Consider the following 20,340-nt stretch of genomic DNA (forward strand, 5'->3'; position numbering starts at 1 on the left):
GTAGTACATAGTACAATACCGGAGAACTCGCAGCAAAGTCAGTAAAGTTCAGATCGCTATTCTTAGGTATTTTCCATAATGTAAAAACACATTTCCATCAGCTACTCACTGATGAAGCCTCAAAAAAGGCTGAAACCGGTCTGGGTAGTGATCTCCCACCATAATGTAATAACAGCATACATTTCCTAGGAAATGTATGTAATAACATACATACAGCATACATTTCCTAGGAAATGTATGTAATAACATACATACAGCATACATTTCCTAGGAAATGTATGTAATAACAGCATACATTTCCTAGGAAATGTATGCTGTTATTACATTATGGTGGGAGATCACTACCCAGACCGGTTTCAGCCTTTTTTGAGGCTTCATCAGTGAGTAGCTGATGGAAATGTGTTTTTACATTATGGAAAATACCTAAGAATAGCGATCAGAACTTTATGACTTTGCTGCGAGTTCTCCGGCATTGTACTACGTACTAAGGTCACTTGCATTAGCTCACGCTAGTGGTCGCCGATACTTTATAGTTTACTATATTCGGCATGAAACTCTCTGATTCCAATCTTTGAGTTTCTTATTTTAAAACAATGTGGGATTTAACATCCCCTTAATTTAAATAATGTTTATATCGCCGAAATGAAGCTTATTAGCTCTTTATATTTAAGTTTTTTTAATACTATAATTTTCGCCTCAAATTAAAGAATAACTGACAATTTCAAAAAGCGCCACCTAAGTAGCTAGTGTAAGATAACTAAAAAGGTCAATAAAATTTCATGAAAAAAAAAAAAAAAAATACATATATATATATATATATATATATATACACACACACAATAAAAAGTTAGGAAAGATTAGCTGATTTGTAAAGTACTATCTCCCTTAAAGGGGATAGACGTAAACCATCAGATCTGTAAGTTAGGGGAGTGGAGTAAGTTTCACATGTTTCTTTATGAAGCCGTTCTATGAGGAACCGACTTTTGTGAAGAACTCGTCTTTTTCCAATGAACTCTATGTCTGGTTAAGATGACATGTTCAGTACCTTAAACTTGAACAGTCTGGACTTGCAGAACATACCATCTTAACCAGACAGAGTTCATTGGAAAAAGACAAGAGTCCTTCACAAAAGTGAAGGTCTGTGGAGTACAAAAACTAGCAGATAAGTGAAAATAGGGGACACGACAGAAGCATATAAGTTATTAAAGGAGTATTATAGGATTGGCACTGAAGATTTTTTTTTTTTTTTTAAATATATGGCAGGTAGAGAGAGAGAGAGAGAGAGAGAGAGAACAAAGGATCACCTCTGGATATTGTATGAGTGTGTGGTTAGTAAGGATGCCAGGACTAGGTTTTTCTCTAGGAAGGTGAATGGATGGATGTAATGGGTTGCTAAAGTGACTGTGAATGCTACATCAACGAATGACTACAAAAAGACAGGTTTGGTAGGTATTGCGTGAATAATGGGGTTCTCAGGATGAGTCTTTTGTATAATAAAAATATTTTTTTGAATTGGTGAAATGTTTACCTAGTTATGTCTCAAAAAGGAAAATTGATGCCAGTGAATCTGTTTCAAATTAGGGGATATAAGTTATGGATTTGAATAATATTATTATTATTAAACAGTATCTCAATGGAGTCCAGAGACTCATTGTGGGAGACCCAAACTAACTATTATACACACAAAACTTATCATATCTCTCCTTAAACTCATTCACTGTTAGAGAACTCATAACCAATTCTGGTGATCCATTCCATTCATTCACCACTCTCCATGCAAAAAATTTGGTCCACAAATTTTTTGCATGGAGAGTGGTGAATCATGGAGAGTGGAGAGGCCATCCGTGGAAGTTATGCAACTTCCACGGATGGCCTCAAGTTTTCTGACTATTTGTCTCAGATATTGAAAAATTTCACTTGCATCAATTTTATAAATCCCCTTTAATATCTTAAAAGTTTCCATCGTCTCCTCTTTCCTGCATATCAACTAAACTTTGTAACCCATAAACCTCCAACCTATCCTCATAGGGAACAGTCCACAGACCTGTCACCAGGTTAGTCACTCGTCTTTCCATCTTCTCTACCACCTACTGGTCACTAAGAAACACAGGTGACCAAATCTGTGCACAATAGTCAAAATGTGGTCAAATCACAACCTTATAAAGATGGATGATAACTTTTCCTAACTTTACTTGTTAGCATGTTTTCAACATCCATGTAATCCTTTGAGCCATTTTACAAACTTTTACAATATGACCTCTGAATCAATTTCCTACAATCCAGCACCAAGTTCCCATACCTACATATGATGTAAGGAAACTCGGCAAGACAGATCCGTAACTGCAGGACAAGGATTGGCTCAGGACTGGGCTGGTCAGCCTGGGGTTCAAAGTGGGTATGCCTCAGCTGTGTGGCATGCCAGATGGCCCTCATGGCAACTAATAGCCAACTTAGAACTGGCACAGACCATGGGAATCTGACTGCCTCATTAAAATAAAGCAACTGATGGGCATTGAGATCACAGTGGTAGCAATATCTGCTACCACTGTGATTTGTGGCCAGTGGGGTGAATGTTTAAGTGAAAGAATATTAATCAAAGTCGCAGGAATATGGAAGGAGCAAACATGACTCTCATTGAAGTGGATGCCCTATAGACAATGGACAAAGCTCTGGTTTTGCTGGTTCAAAATAAGCCTGTATTAAATTCCTAACAGAAGGGCAGGTACACTTGTGTTTAGAGAGAGGCACCTGTATGGAGAATGCCAATGGCTACTCTTAGAAATGGGGAGTTGGTCACCAACCCTGTTCTATCTGTGGGCCCACCAAGAGGCCACAGGTGGCTAGATGAATGGCCATGTCATGCTTCATGTGCATCCAGAACTGTATGCCTTTAGGTTCTTGTGATGACTGAACACTGTAAGTCAGAATTATTATATTTTTTCTGCTCTGTGCCATTGTCATGTCGTTACTTTTTTTTTTCTATAATAATTTTAATTCCTTTATGAATTTACCTCTCTACAATAACTATAAGACTTTCAAAATTTCCCTGACTCTAATATCTGTAACACTTCTTACCTGTTCATTCTATAAGGAAAGCAAATTCTATATCTCTAGCCGATTCCGAATTTAAATCACGTGCTTACCCTGACTGTTAAAGGTTATTCCTTGCTAAAAGAAATGAATCCTCTAATTTCTTTCTGGGGCCGTCTCCTCTTCAGATATTGAAAAATTTATTTTTTAAAGCTGCGCCAGCCAATATCTAAGAATAGAGGAGACTTTTCCAGACTCTTGGTGCACCTAGGTGAATAAATTCAGTGCTTAAACTCATAAATCATAGGCTATACTGTGGCTAAGTAAATTCTGGTTTGCAGTCGTAACCTCTATAACAACATGTTATACCTTTCTTTCAACCCCCCCCCGCTGTGGTTCAGATTAACGAGTGGTAGTTTTGGTTCATATCACAGGCAAAAGTCAGGTATAGAAGAAGAAGAAGAAAAAACACATTTATTGGAATCTAAAGACATAATATACACTTTCAATTAGCTCAATCACATGCTAAATCAAACTGTATCAAACCGATTAATACTCTAATGCATGAACAATAAATCCTTCTTTTAAGTTAGAGATTAAACACACATAATATACACATTATACACTTCTAATCAATATTCTACCTACTATGTTAGTCTTGCATATTAAACTAGTCACAATCATCTATAATCATTCCAGACAATTTTTCTTATGGACATTAGCCACTGCTAAATAATCACTTCAAGTTCTTAAATACTGTCCATACTCAATTATTACACTACTATGATCTTTCCCTTTTACCGACTGGATAATTATACAACAAAATCTGTACTTTACCATTTCTTGGGGCAAGATCTCTAGGTCCGTCTGAACTGTCCTTCTTTGTTTGAATTAACTCTCGATACTTCCATAAGCCTGCGTCCACGTGGTGGGTCACTATGGTCATCAGATTAAGCTATGCTCTGCACCTGGCGTTTTTCCCTCGTCTATTCTCGATCTGTTTTGGCCATTGTCGTTTCTGCTGCTGGTTTCATAGGACACGTCCGGTGATATTATTCCGTCGGAACTTTCAGCGAAGGAGCGAAGACCGCATATGCCGCCATCTCATACTGGCAGAAATTTAGACATCGAAGGGAAAGGCGCATCGTCCGATATTGTACAATCGCCAAGAAACACCATCAGGAACTACCAGTCCACGGGAGAAGTCGAATCATCATCCAATAGGAGAAAAAAAGCCTCGAGAAAGGGGTGCAAACCCTTTTCATTCCCCGTTCACTTCCCCCCTTTTAGCACCCTGTTATTAGCTGCGATAGCGCCCTCTTACTTTTTGCAATCTTTTTTCCGCCCGCTACTTTCTTTGACCGTGGGAATTTCGGCACATCGCAAGATCTCTGGAAGCACCTTCCGGGAAACGAATGTGCATTGCTTTCCAAGATTGCCAATGCCTCAGGCCTACCCGTGACCTTTGGACTATTGTTTACATCCAATTTACCCATTCATTGTATATATGATGCACTCATATAATACTAATTTATACTCAAAGTTCTTTACATGGTATTACAATTCTACTAAAAGGAGGTAATTCTATTTCTATTTACAGCCAGTACTTTATTTCTTCTGCTCGAGTACAAGTTTTTTCTCTGAGCTGATTTTTCTGAGTTGTTAAATCCTGAATGAATTGTTTGTTTCTTTTTTTTTTTTTTTTTAAAGTTCTTCCTTCAGGATGTAACAGAATCCCATCTAGCCAATGCAACGATACCATTTGCACCTCACAGATCTAGCCAGAGTTGCTTTCGTGCTGTTACGGTGTGATCGCTCTGATGATGACCACTAGAACGAAAGTGTCAAGACAGTCCTTTAAACTATGCAGCTGCTACTTCCTACACCTCACCATTCAGGTGTAATGTATGTGGGCACCAAACTGGTCTGGGTGTCATGATTAGAAGAGCAGCCACCATACTATGCTCTATTGAGATTCATCCTCTGACTGACTCAGAGGATGAGTCTAAATTATTACTATGTGGAACACTCCTTAAAACTGGATTAGCCTTTTAAGTTTTCATGGCACTAGAGTCATTGATTTTGAAAGTTTATTGAAAGTTTATTTTTCACTTGGTTAGAGTATAATAAATTTAGTTTAATCCTTTATCCAAGTGTGAGCAAACAAAGTTTGCACCTGAAAGTATCTTCAGGACTGGGATAAGGTAGTACAACACCAGCGCAACTCATTGCAAAAAAGGGTGGCATACCATTTGGCAACTCCTATAGGTAGAGATGACCTGCTAAAGCTTCTGCCTGGTATCTCAACTTGGGCCTGGCTCCCACTGAAGAGACCTCAGTAAAGGTCGAAACTAGTCTGGGTAGTGGCCCTTCCCTTAATGCATAACATTAGACATATCTGCAAGGAGATGTGTTTTGCATTATAGGAGATACTGAGACATGAGTGTTGGTAGCTTGCTCCACCTTTGCAACGAGTTGCCCTGGTGTTATACCACCTTATCCCAGTCCTGAAGATACTTTCAGGTGCAAACTTTGTTTGCTCACACTTGGATAAAGGATTAAACTAAATTTATTAGGCACTAGAGTCAGTTTTCCAAACTGACTCTAGTGCCATTTTTATAGAGGATAGAATTATTTCTTCATCAAGAGTACGTGGCTTTCCTTCCTTTGCAATTAGGAGTGCAATATTATACGATGCTTGTGGTCCTTGTTTCAATTTTGAAGATTCATAGTATCATTACTAAACGTTTTCTCATAAAAAATACATTGGTTTTGTTTCATTACTGGGAGAAGGCACAAACCCAAAATTTAAATATTCTACTGAATACTGATCATAATCATAATGATCATAATAGACATGATCATTACGAGTTTTCTGTAAGAAATTATTTCAACAACACGAACTCTTGCGATAATAATTATTTTAATAAGAAACTATTAAAACAAAATGAATAATCCACTCCTAAACAATGCAGACAGAAAATATCGAATGACACCAGAAATAGCACTGAAGAATGACAACAGCAATGGCGGTAAAAGGAAACCAAGCATCACCATGCAATTGAAAATCTGCTTGGACACTAACTAAAAAAATTGATTTATGTTTTAAAGGGCATACAGTTGATGTGCTGCCAGGTGCATGAAGATAAGCCATTTTGCTGACTGCTCGAGTTAACTTGTTTCGTATACTAATTCTACATTTATCTTTGTGAGGAAATATTTTCTTTAAAGATATTTAAAATAATCTTACCAATCTCCACTGGCTTGATTATGAACTAAAGATCGCCTAAGATTTGCCCAAAGACTCCCATGAGTCACTGCTGACCATTCCAGGAATCCCTGGGATAGATTACTCAACAATAGTCCAAGGACTTATCTCTGAGGCACAACAGTGATCACTTTAAATCTGGCAGTACCCCCCCCCCCACATACCTATTCATCAGCCAAGGGCTTCCAGGGAACTGACCAGGGCTTCTGACCATGTCCAATCCTCATATTCTCGTGGTGCACCCTGTTAAGTATCTACCTGGATAATCAACAAACGAGGATGGGCTGGCAATTTGGGATTTGGCTGAAAAATTGTATTCTATTCTTATTGGCTTAAACCACAATATAAAATGATTGCATCATGACAGAATTTCACCCTGGCTGGGGCGTCGCCCGGTTAAACAAGATCCTTGTTTTTTTTTCTAGGGAACCAAGGTGAACAGTGAAAAGTCAGCTACTGGAACAAATCCTGAAACATATTCCAACTCGACATTAGATTTCAAGATCGGTACTATCAACATAAGAAGCCTGAATTGCAAAGAAATGGAGCTAGGTGAGGAATTGAATAAGTACCAGATCGGCATAATAGGAGTGACTGAAACAAAAAAAAAGACAAAATCTGGTGAGATCTTTCTAAGCAATAAATACAAAATGTTATATTCGGGCAATAACAATCAGGGAAAAGGAGGAGTAGTTAACACTAATATGAAGCTAATCTTCTTGAACAGTAGGCAACATCAAGTAGAGTGATGTGGGCAAATATCAGAATGAGGAACTGGACAATGAGATTTCTTTTTGCCTATGGTCCCACAGAAGGTTCTACTCAGGTAGAAGGGGAGAATTTTTTGAGGCTTTAGAGAAAGCAACTGACACAATGAAAAAGGAAAGGTTGGTCCTTGTTGGGGATCTAAATAGCAGAGTAGGAAATGATTGCCAGACATACAAACATATTTTGGAAAATGTTGAGAAAAGAGCAAAGCTAATAATAATGGCAAACACCTGTTGGATTACTGTTCAGGACATGAACTGGTTATCACCAACACAAAAATGTGCACAAATTCGGATGGAGAGAAGATGCAAGGAATAAGAAAAGTCTCATTGACTATGTTATTGTTGATAGCAATGTTTTCTCATTGGTGCAGGACACTAGAAAAAGTTTTAAAGCGAATAAAAGTTGAGCATGATGTGAACTGTAGACTAAGATACACAAACATTATTCAAGAAAAAAATGAAAGAATTTGAGAACATGAGAGAAGAGAAAAAAAAATGAAAGAATCTGAGAACAGGGACCAAACCAAGGTTTGGTTTCTGTTCTCAAATTGTGCTGTAAAAGAAATTAGAGATGATAAAGGTGACATGAAAACTGGTAAAAAAGATATCCTTGATGTATGGAGTAATTACCTTGAAAAATTGCCAAATGAAACAATCAGTGACAGCACAGCAGTAAAAAACACTCAACAGGCATGGAAACAGGGATACACATCCTTACTTGAAGTAGAAAAGCCATCAAAAGCCTGAAATGTGGAAAAGTAGCTGGAGTAGCCTTCCAAACTGTATTATGTATTTTACTAAATCTTCCGATTCTTTAATCTCAAAAGTTTTAAAAATTCTTGATATATCTGTGTAGGAAATATGCTGTTATGAATATCAAAATTTTGGAAATACTTGAGTAATGAGGACATCACTTAACTGCTCTCTATTCAGATAAATTATCAGAATTTAGAGCTAAAAACGATACTTAAAGAAGCATTACGAGGGCCTTTGTACCTTTTTTATTTGTTGCTAATTTTTTTATTCAGTATATTTGCTATAAAAGATTCAAATTAGTAGATGCTAACTCGGCTAAAATACGAAATGTTAAAATGGTCTTTTCTAAAATTATTTTTCAGAGAAGTTCAGCAAGTAAACTTTTTTAAAGCAAGTTTCTTTCTACCAAGTTAAAAAAAAAATCTTACCTTCATCAAATTTTTGAAATAAAAGATCAACGTGCGCTCGATTTCCAGGGACACGATAAATTCCTTCAGAGTCTAAACCCTCTTCCTCTATAAATTTTATACATTTTTCTACAAATAAAGGAGTTGAATTATCATCTGACTGAACAAATTCTTCTAATCCTTGATTTTGTTGAGGAGTAGTCCCTGTTTTTCCTTGTGCTGCTTTTTTCTTTTTTTTCTCAGTCAATCTTTTCTGTCGTTCCTAAAAATATAGGGAAAAAATAGTAAATAAAAAAAATAAAAGCAAATGCAAAACATATGCATTCTTCATAATATAACATAACACACTACTACTTCCTAAGCGTTTTCCGTATCCATGTCCAGCCAAATCCAGATTGATTTCATTCTACATTTTGTATATTAATCGTGTGCTCCAGTTACGAGTATCAATCTCACTTTGGTTTAGAAACCTGCCATACCTGACTTAGGAATTAACAAAGTTAACAATTAAATCTTGAAATGGATAGTTCATGAAATGACTATTTATATTGGCAATTATGAACTAACAAACCTTGAAATCAATTCACACTCCGATCATTAACAACACAATCTGGCACATCCCACGTCAAATATCTAGTCACTATCCTGTTCATCATACCTTTACACAACTTCCAGGATGTCCTAGTATTCCTCCCCCATCTAACCTTTGGATGAGACAAGATATACCTTAATATTTAACAGATAAATGGGAGTTGAGATATTATTCATTCACTACTGATTACAACATCATTGTTTGTTTGTTTACTAACAACCAAGTGAAAACTGCTCAATATCAGGATGACAATGATTTTATGATGAGAAAATTATTTGTTCACAGCATAGGAAATATAAAAGTTAATTTTACGAAGAAATATGCGGTGGTTGGTGGACAAGGAAGTGATTTAGACCTAGTTGGCAAAGTCAAGGTAGAACATCATTTTAGATACTTGAAATCTATAATTCAGATGTTGGGAAAATGTAGATGATCAAGTCAACCAAGTTCACAATGAATGGTGCACTGTGGAATCATGATATTTGACAGGAAACTGAAAAGATGATATTCCAAATGATAGCAGAAATTGTTCTGATGTATAGTAGAGAAGGATGAACTTGTAATTGTCTTCAGGTGGGAGATGAATTTCATTGCCCAGTGTGCAACCACTGTTGAAATCAAGAACCTCATCCTCCTTCAAAGCTTACACCGAAGCCCGTAATAGATGCAAAAAAACAATCAACGTTTCCAAAACAGAGTTCGAAAGAGCAAAAAGCAGGAAACTAGCAGCCTGTCCAAACAGCAGCTAAGCCTTTTGGTCTCTTGTCAAAGCAATTAGCCGTAATTAGCCTTCTGTCCAACACTATTCCCACCCCTATCACACCCCGATGGCTCTACTGCCTCATCACCCACAGAAAAAGCCATTCTGGCCTAATACTTTGCTTCAAATGCATGCATAACTGACGATGGTAAATGTCTCCTAACCATTCCAGACACCCAACATACAATGCCCCCCTATATCCTTTTGCCAGGATGAAATCAGAAAAATACTGTCCCAATTAGACACAAAAAAGTCTCCTGGCTCTGATGGCATTCCTTCAATTGCTCTGAAAAATTGTGCTCCAGAACTGACCCCTATCCTATGTCACCTATATATACTCTCCTACTCCACTGGAATCTATCCCACAAACAAGAAATTGGCCTATATTCAGCCCATTCCCAAGATGGGTGACAAGTCACTGCCATCCAATTATCGCCCTATCTTGCTTACCTCAGTCCTGTCAAAGGTAATGGAAAAATCATCAATTCCCACCTCCTACACTATCTTGAAGACACTCACCAAATAAATGACCACCAGTATGGATTCCGCCACTGCTGATCAACAAGAGTTCTACTCACATAAGTCACCCATCTCTGGAAAAATGCTATGGAGAGGTTTGGCGAATCTCAAGTGGTTGTACTAAATATCTCCAAAGCTTTTGACCGGATCTGGCATAAAGGCCTACTAGGCAAACTACCATCATTCGGTCTGACCCAGGACTTCTGTAGGTGGATCACCAGTTTTCTGTCTGGACGCACACTGTGTGATGGTGGATGGCTCTTATCCTCACATCACTCAATTAATGCTGCGGTCCCACAAGGTTCTGTCCTCTCACCAACCCTGTTCCTGCTATACATCAACGACCTACTGCAATTGACCTCCAACCCAATATACAGTTTTGCAGATGACAGCACATTACACTCCTCGCTTGCATTTGATAAGCCTTACCCTACACAACTCACCTCATCCTACAGAACATCAACCACCACCCCCACCCTCAACTCCGATCTCCAAGCCATCCTACAATGGGGTTTGGATAACCTCATAAATTTCAATGCCAACAACACCAAGTTCTGTACTATTTCCCATAAAAAAGAACAATTTTTTCTGAGTATCCTTTTCGACGATACCCAAATTTCCAGACAGCCTGAGATCTCGCTCCTCAGAATCGCCCTCACATCAAACCTCTCCTGGCACAAACATATCTCAAACGTTGCATCCTCAGCCTCAAAAAAAACTAGGATTTCTCTTCCGCTCAAGACATTACTTCACCCCTGAACAGCTACTAACATTATACAAGTCACAAATCCGCCCAACTATTGAATACTGCTCCCACATATGGGGGTGGGGCCCCTAAAAGCTCTCTCAAAATGCTTGACTCAATACAGAGAAGGGCAATTAGACTTATCAATGATCCATCCCTTACCAACTATCTCGCCCCACTTTCACACAGACATTTGGTCTCTGCAATAAGTATATTCTACAAATATTTCCATGGGAAATGCTTATCCGAAATAACATCAATAATCCCCCCCCCCCTGCCCCAATACTAAGCTCATTGGAACACGTGCAGCTGCTGCACAACATCCCTTCACAGTACACCTAGAAACAAACAGAACAAATTTCTCTTCCTCTTCCTTCATCCCTGCAACTGCTGCACTTTGGAACAGTCTCCCACCTGCTGTGTTTCCCAACGAATACAATTTAAAGTCATTCAAATCAAATGTAAACAAATTCCTCCTTTCTCAACCCACCACCCATACACAGTACTGATGTACTATAGGTTGACCAATCAACCTCCCATGTATGGGCCCAAAATAAAAAAAATAAATGTTTTTTTTTATGCAGACTAATGTTCATCACTTGTGTCTCTTCCTCTTTATTGCTGAAGGCATCCACTTATGAAGTTGAAATACTGCTAAATTTTCTTTCGGGCAATTTTTTATTTTTATGGCACAAACTGCATATACACTCAGGTCTCTTTTTATGTGGATTTGTAGTTATGCGGTGCATAACTTCAAAACTTATGTATAGTACGCCCACAGATAAGAGACCTTTCAACACTTCTGCGCATGTCAATAGAAGGAGAATCCATTCCGATAATAGGGTAATCCAGCATTTCCCAAACTTGTCCTACGACGGAACACTTCACAAATCCTGAAAATTTCGTGGAACACCTTGGTTGTTTTGTAATGTATTAATTAATAATTAATTTAGCTTATTTTTTATTATTATTTAATAATTGACCATTAATTAATTAAACATCAATTAAACAAACATCATTAAATTAATTTGCGTTGATTTTCATTGACATATCCTATTCTGATTACCAAAAATTCATAATATTAATATAAGTACTTACAAGTAAATGCAGACCTTTTCTCCTGTGTGCTGATAGTTTTCCCCTCCTTTTGTATATCTTGGAGATTGCTTTGTAGGCTTTGGAGGTGGATGAATCACTATCTGTTGCATCACAAACACCTTCAATAAATTTCTTAATACCTAAATTAAAAAAAGTCCCTTCACTCTTATTCATATTAAAATTTAAATCTGCAGGCCTATTACTTTTAAAAAATCATGGCACTCCGGTTTCAAAACAAGCACTTTCACCCTACAATACAAACTTGTGAAGAAAGTATTCAGTATTATTAGATCTGAGAACTGGATATAGACTATTTTGATTTTCAATTTCAGTAGAAAAATTTTCTTTATACTTCTTTGCTGATTGGTCACTAAAATTTGCAACACAGATGTTATTTCATTCAGTTTTGAGAACAGAGAATATGTTGCCCATTGTTCTAATCGGCTTGCAGGCAATTTTTATGACCGGTCATAAACAGCGGTATTCCTTTTCCCGAATGTTGAAAGGTTCCAATGTGTGAAAATTAACGATAATTCATGAATACTTCTATGTTTAAAAATACATGGCTTGGTCACTAACATTTGCTACACAGATGTTATTTAGACTACGTTCTGGGTCTGAGATTTTTGAAAAACTCAAATTCCTATAAGTGGTTATATTCACAAATGTTATTCTCCTCAGAATATTTCCACTGTGACATATTTATTCATGAAAAATTCTTAGAGAACTGAAACTTCTTGCGGAACACAGTTTGGGAAACCCTGGGGTAATCAATCCATATTGTGGGATGAGTTGTTTATTATTACAAGGTGGAAAATTAACTTCTCTTTTATGACCATTGTAGTTTTTAAAGTGGTAACTATTTTACTTGGATAACAGTTGGAAAATTTTACCTATAAAGCACGTGATTTTGCGTGTTGTCAACCAATTCATTCATCGGCGTTCTACATAATGAACAGAGTGTTGCAGCACATTCTGGAGTAACGTGATAACGTGTAAGCAGTGAGTGTTCGTGAAGTTTAATTTTGCATGTGAGTAAGTGTTTGTCTTTTCATTGTCGAATGTCTAAATTTTGCTAATTGTTATTTTAAAGATTTAATTTGGCCCAATGGAGGAAAAAAAAGCACCAAACAAAAGCAATTTCTTTGGAAATTAAAATTGCAATTTTAGATCGCTTAGCAAAAGGAGAGGGATCTACGGTGATTGGTAAACATTTTAATTTAGGCGAATCTACTACAAGAGCAATTAAAAAGAATGAAGCCACAAAAAAAAAATCTATCGTTTCTAAGTGCCAAGTTATCATCGTACTCAAGATATGCTTTATTAGAAAACACGGAACAAGAGATCGTAATTTGGATTGAAGAATTAACTCAAAGGAGAATTCCTATAAGTGGTTATTTAATTAAATGAAAAGCTCTTCGGTTTTACGAACAGATGAAGCAATTGGAGCTGTCTACTTCCACTTCCCTGGCTGATAAAGAATTTTTGGCTAGCAAAGGCTGGTTAATTGGGTTTTTAAAAAGGAATGCACTTCATAACATGAAGATTACAGGCGAAGTTGCAGCAGCAGATGAAGCAGCAGACAAAAATTTTCAAAAGAAGTTAGCCAAAATGACTGAAGATGGTGGATATTGTCCCGATTAAGTGTTTAATCGAAAAAAGCAAGAAAAGATCGAGTAACATGGTTACTTTTGTAGCAATGCATCAGGAGATCGAATGTTGAAAACCCTCCTAGTAAATCAATTTCTAAGACCACGTGCTCTAAAAGGCAAAGATCTAAAACAGCTGCCGGTACACTGGATGGCTAATACAAAGGCCTGGGTAACAGCTGCTGTATTTACTAAATGGTTCAATAATTACTTTGTACCAGAAGTGGAAACATATATGAAGCAAAAAACTCTCAATTTTCATCATCATCAAATTCCTGCCATGTACTCTCAAGGGGGTGTAAAGGATATGACAGTACTACATGAAAAAATTACATCATTACTAACTTCCTATCTACAATTTTCCTCTAAATCAGTCTGTTACTTGTCAAGACTCCAACATTATCAGATCTTATATTTCTATCGTCTAAGGCACTTTGTACCGTATCAATCCACCTATATCTTGGTCTTCCTCTGGGTCGTTTTCCTGCCAACCTGGCAGAGAACACATGTTTTGCTAATCTTTCCTCTCCCATTCTATTTAAGTGACCATACCATCTGAGATTAGCTCTGCTAACGCATTCCTGGAAGCTGACAATGTCAAGTTCTTTCCTAATATCCTCATTTTTAATATGATATTGCCATTGACGCCATCTGTTCACGCCTCTAATCTTTCTCAGGACTCTCATATCTGCGGTCTCTAGTCTTTGGTCAAGTGGTTTACTTCTGACCCAGCTCTCAGATCCATAAGTTAAAACTGGTTTGAACACTGTCTTGTATACAGCTAATTTAGTGTTCCGACTAATTTCTCTCTTATTTCATATGAATTTATTCAATTGACTTCCCACCATACCAGCTTTGCTGATTCTGTTGTCTATTTCTATATTTAATTTACCATCTTCAGTAAAAATCGTGCCTAAGTAGCTGAAATGTTTTACTTGTTCCACAAGTTCTCCATTCACGACACAGTTGACATTTTCAATGATTCTGCCTATTTTCATTGTTTTGTCTTTTTATTGCTGACCTTCATACCATATCTATTACAACAGCAATTGAATTTAGTCAGAGAATCTTGCAGACTTGTAGCGGATTTATTTAGAAGTATAACATCGTTCGCATAAAGCAAAAAGCTGACATTAACATTTCCAATTTTGATATCAGGTTTAATACCACTTTCCTTCATAATGTGATCCATATAGATAATGAATAACAGAGGGGATAATGTACATCCTTGTCTCACCCCAGATTTAACATTAAACCATCTTCCTGTACTTCCTTCAATTCTAACTGCTGACTTACAACTCAAATAAAGACTAAGTATTAGTTGATATAATGCCCCATCGACACCATATAACTGCAGTGTATTGAATAGCTTCTCTCTTGGCACCTTGACATATGCCTTTTCCAAATCGACAAAACTTAAATACAGATCTTTGTTATATTCCCATGCTTTCTCGACTATTTGTCGTAAAGTGAAAATCTGATCCTGACAGCCTCTATTTGGCCTGAATCCAGCTTGTTCTTCACCAAGCTTTTCTTCCACAATTTTTCTCAACCGTTTCTCAAGTCTACTTGCATAGATCTTGCCAGGAACACTCAGTAGGGAAATACCTCTGTAATTCTCACATTCAGTTTTATTTCCCTTTTTATATATGGGTACTATGAGAGCTCTACTCCAATCATCGGGAATTCGTCCCTCTGTCCAGGCTTTCTGAACTATGCAGTGCAGCCACTGTAAGACTTTTATACCACCATACTTCAGCATTTCTGGTTGAATATCATCTACTCCTGCTGCTTTTCCACATTTCAAGCCTTTGATGGCTTTTTCTACTTCAAGTATGGATATGTATTCCTGACTGCATGCCTGGTCAGTGTTTTTTATCACTGTGCAGTCATCACGGATTGTTTCATTTAGCAGTTTTTCAAAGTAATTACTCCATAGTTCAAGGATATCTTTTTCTCCTATTTTCATGTTACGTTTATCATCTCTAACTCCTTTTACAGCACTCTTTCCTCCATTCCTAAGCTTCTTCCACAACTTCCAGAATATTTTGCCGCAACCTTGATATTTATTTTCTATATTCTTGCCAAAGTCCTCCCATAACTTTTGTTTAGCTAGTTTTACACCCTGTTTAGCTTTCTTACATTTGTCTCTGTATTCTGTAAGAGTAAAAGCTGACTTATTTGCCAGGAACTTTTGATATGCTTTCTTCTTTTCCTTCACTGCCTCTTTAACTTCCTGTGTCCACCAGGGAGTTCTGATTTTTTTTTTATCCTTGCACACAACCTCACCACATGCCTCTCTGACAGAATCAATCAATGTTTTCTTCAGAGTTTGTCACTGAATCTCCAAGGTTTGATTCCTGTTCTCAAACTCTTTCATTTTCTTTTCAGTAATCTTTCTGTATTTTAGTCTACAGTTCACATCTGAGAGCTGCTCAACTTTTATTCGTTTTAAAACTTTCTTACATGTTATTCTTTTCAATATGAAATTCAATTTTATCCTGCTCAAGACTAAATAGTGATCACTTCCAATTTCAAATCCTCTGTACACTCTGATGTCCTGCACCAGGGAGAAAACATCACTAGCAACAATAACATAGTCAATGAGACTTTTCTTATTCCTAGCCTCTTCTCTCCATGTGAATTTGTGCACATTTTTATGTTGGAACATGGTGTTAGTAATAACCAGTCCATGTCCTGAGCAGAAATCCAACAGATATTTGCCATTATTATTAGCTTTGCTCTTTTCTCCAAATTTTCCCAAAATATTTTTGTATGTCTCACAATCATTTCCTACTCTGCTATTTAGATCCCCAACAAGGACCAACTTTTCCTTTTTCATTGTGTCAGTTGCTTTTTCTAAAGCATCAAAAAATTCCTCCACTTCTACCTTAGTTGAAGTTTCTGTGGGACCATAGGCACAAATAAGTCTCATTGTCCAGTTCCCCATTCTCATATTTGCCCACATTACTCTACTTGAGACTGACTGCCATTCAAGAAGATTAGCCTCGTATTTAGTGTTGAATACTATGGCTACTCCTTCTTTTCCTTGATTGTCATTGCCTGAATATAACATTTTGTATTTATTGCTCAGAAAGATCTCAACAGTTTTGGTCTTTTTTGTTTCAGTCACCCCTATTATGTCGATCTTGTACTTATCTAATTCATCAGCTAGCTCCATTTCTTTGCCATTCAGGCTTCTTACGTTGATAGTACCGATCTTTAACTCTGGTGATGTTGAGTTGGGGTTTGTTTTCAGATTTGTTCCAGTAGCTGACTTTTCGCTGTTTGCCCTGGTTCCCTGGCGAAAACAACGGGGGCCTTGTTTAACCGGGCGACGCCCCAGTCGGAATGAAATTTTGTCATGTTGTACCATCATTTTTTATTTTGGTTTAACCAATAAGAATACAATTTGGTCGGCTAAATCCCAAATTGCCAGCCCATCCTCGTTCGTTCAGTATCAAAGTAGATACCCAACAGGGTGCACCACGAGAAGGTGAGGATTGGACATTAGTTCAGAAGCCCTGGTCGGTTCTCCGCATTCCTTGAAAGGCTATGTGGAGGTCTCCTCTCAGTTATACAGCTTTGACCCTTAAGCACCCCTTTTTTCCTCAATTTTCAAGTCTTATTAATTGTTGACAATGCACCAAGTCATCTGCATTTAGAACATCCAAATGTACAGATAGTGTTTTTTCCACCCAATACAACAAGCATTATTCAGCTATTAGATTAAGGCATAACTGCTACTTTTAAAAAATATTACATTAAGCTCATTGGATTAACTAGAAAATGAATCATTAATAGTAACTGACATTTAGAAAAAATTTTCTATTTTGGACTGCTTAAATCATGTTGCATCTGCTATTGCTGAAATAAGACCACAAACTTTAAATGCCTGCTGGAAATCAGCTTGGCCTGGATGTGTTGCAAACAGTGCAACCATGCAAACATCTACATTATCAGCTGAAATCATTACTTTGGCACATGAAATTGGTGGAGAAGGTTTTGATACATTTAGCCAGAACAATGTAGACGAATTGCTTGTGGATAATGCCTTAAGTGACGATGATATTATTGGATATCGATTAACTTTAGGTATCGTGGAGCACAGAAAACGATAGTGAAGTGGAAGAAAAACCTGTCCCCCTCACTGCAAATATAATTTGAGGTCTTGAATTGTGCAATAAATTGGAAAATCATTTTCTTGTTAATGACACAAATTCTGAACGAGCCTTTAAATTCCAACGTGAGCTGAAGAACTGCATGTCTGGATATCGCGAGCTGTATAAAAAATTAGTGAAATCATCATTGCAAAGTTTAATTACTGATTGCATTGTCAGAAGAAAAAAATTAGCACAGAACGAGGGTGATGCTAATTCTGTTTGTGAAGAACCATTGCCTTTACCATACAGATCTGATGTGCTGACTATCTCTTCTGGTGATGAAAGGGATTTTGCATCAGTTCGCAAACGTTGCCGAATATTATCTAATAGCAACGATAATTCTGATGACAAAATGTAAAAAAAAAAAAAAAAAGTCACTTTTCAATAAAATTAAATGAATAAAGTTTTAAAACAAACTTAGGCATTCTTATTTTCCTGAATTTTCATTAACTTTTTTATGCAATTTTAGGTTTATTTTAATTCATTGCTTCGGTTTTATGTGGTTTTAGAAAATTATGGAATATATCCATAATTTTTCAACGTGAGTTAGGCTTTTTTTGTGTGATTTTTTATATGTGGGTTTCTGTGGAACGTATCTACTGCATAAAAAGAGACTCAACTGTATTTAGTTTATTATAAAAGGAAGTGAATTTATGCTAAATTAACGTTTTGAAATTTAAATGTTAATTCAGATTTTCATTTTTATAATCTTTCATAATCTGCAAATTCTTTTATTTCATTATATCTCCCATTATTGTCTGAACTTGTAGCTATTTATTATTTTTTTTTTTGCTGTTTTGTATAGTAATTTCCTCTGATTCAAGAGGAAGGGGTCTTTTTTTTTTTTTTTTTTTCATGGATGGGAATCACTAAATTCTCTGATTCCTTGGTGAAGGTTCTCTGTATAGCAAGTGTCTGTTACTATCCAGAAGGATACTGTTAATAGGACCTCTAACCTTAAGACTAATTATTTCTACATTCTTTGTGCCACCTAGGTGCATGCTGCACACTTTTCAATCGAAACCAGTTATAACTAGTATCAGCAGAGGACATGTAACAGGACTTGTTTTGTACTTTTTCATGTTTTGTGTGTGTTATGTAGAATTCCTGTCATCACTTGTGTTCTGCAATCAATGTATTTGATATCTATTAGCCTTCTTTCTTTTATTTCTCTCTCTTTCTTCTATTTTTTTTCAAGCAGTACTGTGGTTTATCCAATTGTGAGATATGGGAGTCAAAATCCTGTATGTATGCCAGCTATATGTGACTACCACCACAAAAGTTTGTAAACCTAAATAATTCATTTGCACCATGTGTAGGTGAAGGACACCCCCCCCCCACTTTATTCTTTTTCTTTTTATTTTTTTATATTCTTTCTTCATTTTTACCTGGTCTAAAAATCCTGCTGTAGAGACCAAACAATGAACTTCTCCAAGGCAACTCAGAACCCTTTAAATGAGGCAGTAGTCTCATATCAGACAATGAAATTCATTTACCATTTATAAACGCAAATTTTTTATATCCTTCATTTTTACCTGGTCTAAAAATCCTGCTGTAGAGATCAAACAATGAAATTCTACAAGCCACCTCAGAACCCTTTAAATGAGGCAGTGAGTGGTCTTACACCATACAATGAAATTCATCTACCATTTAAAGAAAATCACAAAAATTCATGCCTGCAGTGGGATTCAAACCTGTAGCCTGATGACTGGTTGGAGAATGGATATATCAACACTCAGTTAACCTGACCAGCTATATTAGTTTTGCAGCAAATGCTGACATTCACAGCAAAGCAGGCCATACAGGACCCCCCCCCCCCCCAATATACTGAATGTATGTATAACACCACTGGTATTATCCCTTGTGCAACACAGATACCACAGGTTGTACACAATAGCAGGATTCTGGATTCCCAGTGATGGTGGCATGGAGCACAATAAAGTAAACACATTTCAGGAGATGAAGAGCAAATAATAGAGGAAGGAAACATGAACAAGAAGGAAAAGGAGTAGAACTATCACAGGACAAAATAACACAGAGTATTACTGGAACACAGTGGAGCCTATGCACCGGTATCTTGAAACTGTTCTGAAAGCTCAAGATGGGTATCTCTAAGCAACAGGATGGTTCAGTGCGTGTATGTGACAGGGTAAGCAAGAGCAATTTGGGTGGAATTACAAGCAACTAAATGTGCAAATACAATATATTAGGTCTAATGGAACATGTAACAAAAATTATATAAATCATCATCATAACACTAATTATGGGTATAGACCATATTGGTCTGTTCTGGTCTCATTATCCATCCAATATCTTTTTTTGAGGTCTACCCTGCCTTCTCTTTCCAAATGGCTTATATTTTAGTATTTGTTTAGGATGTCAGGTGTTTACATTCAGTTCACATGTTCAATCCATTTTTGTTTATAATTGTTTAGTTTTTCTTCTATTGATTTTGTTTTTAGTTCTTTTAAAATGTCTTCATTCCTTTTTTGATCTAATAATGTGTATTTTGCAGTTCTTTTCATAAATCTCATTTCACTTGTTTTTATTCTTTGTTTATCTTGTTTGTTTATTGCCAAATTT

General features: G+C 36.7%; 1 protein-coding gene across 11 annotated transcripts in view; it reads right to left on the reverse strand.

Annotated features, from left to right (window-relative positions):
* Nucleotides 1–20,340, reverse strand: part of RhoGAPp190 (Rho GTPase-activating protein 190) — a 723,033-nt gene that overhangs the window by 120,201 nt on the left and 582,492 nt on the right. For all 11 annotated transcript variants that reach the window (XM_090410500.1, XM_090410505.1, XM_090410503.1 and 8 more), the window contains one exon: nt 8,253–8,493. In XM_090410500.1, the coding sequence (XP_090266626.1) occupies nt 8,253–8,493 (241 nt within the window). The remainder of the gene's footprint in view (nt 1–8,252; nt 8,494–20,340) is intronic.

The sequence above is a fragment of the Typopeltis vanoorti genome, chromosome 20 (genome assembly GCF_054136105.1).
Source record: "Typopeltis vanoorti isolate ZY-2024b chromosome 20, IOZ_Tvanoo_1.0, whole genome shotgun sequence".
Lineage (NCBI taxonomy): Eukaryota > Metazoa > Arthropoda > Arachnida > Uropygi > Thelyphonidae > Typopeltis > Typopeltis vanoorti.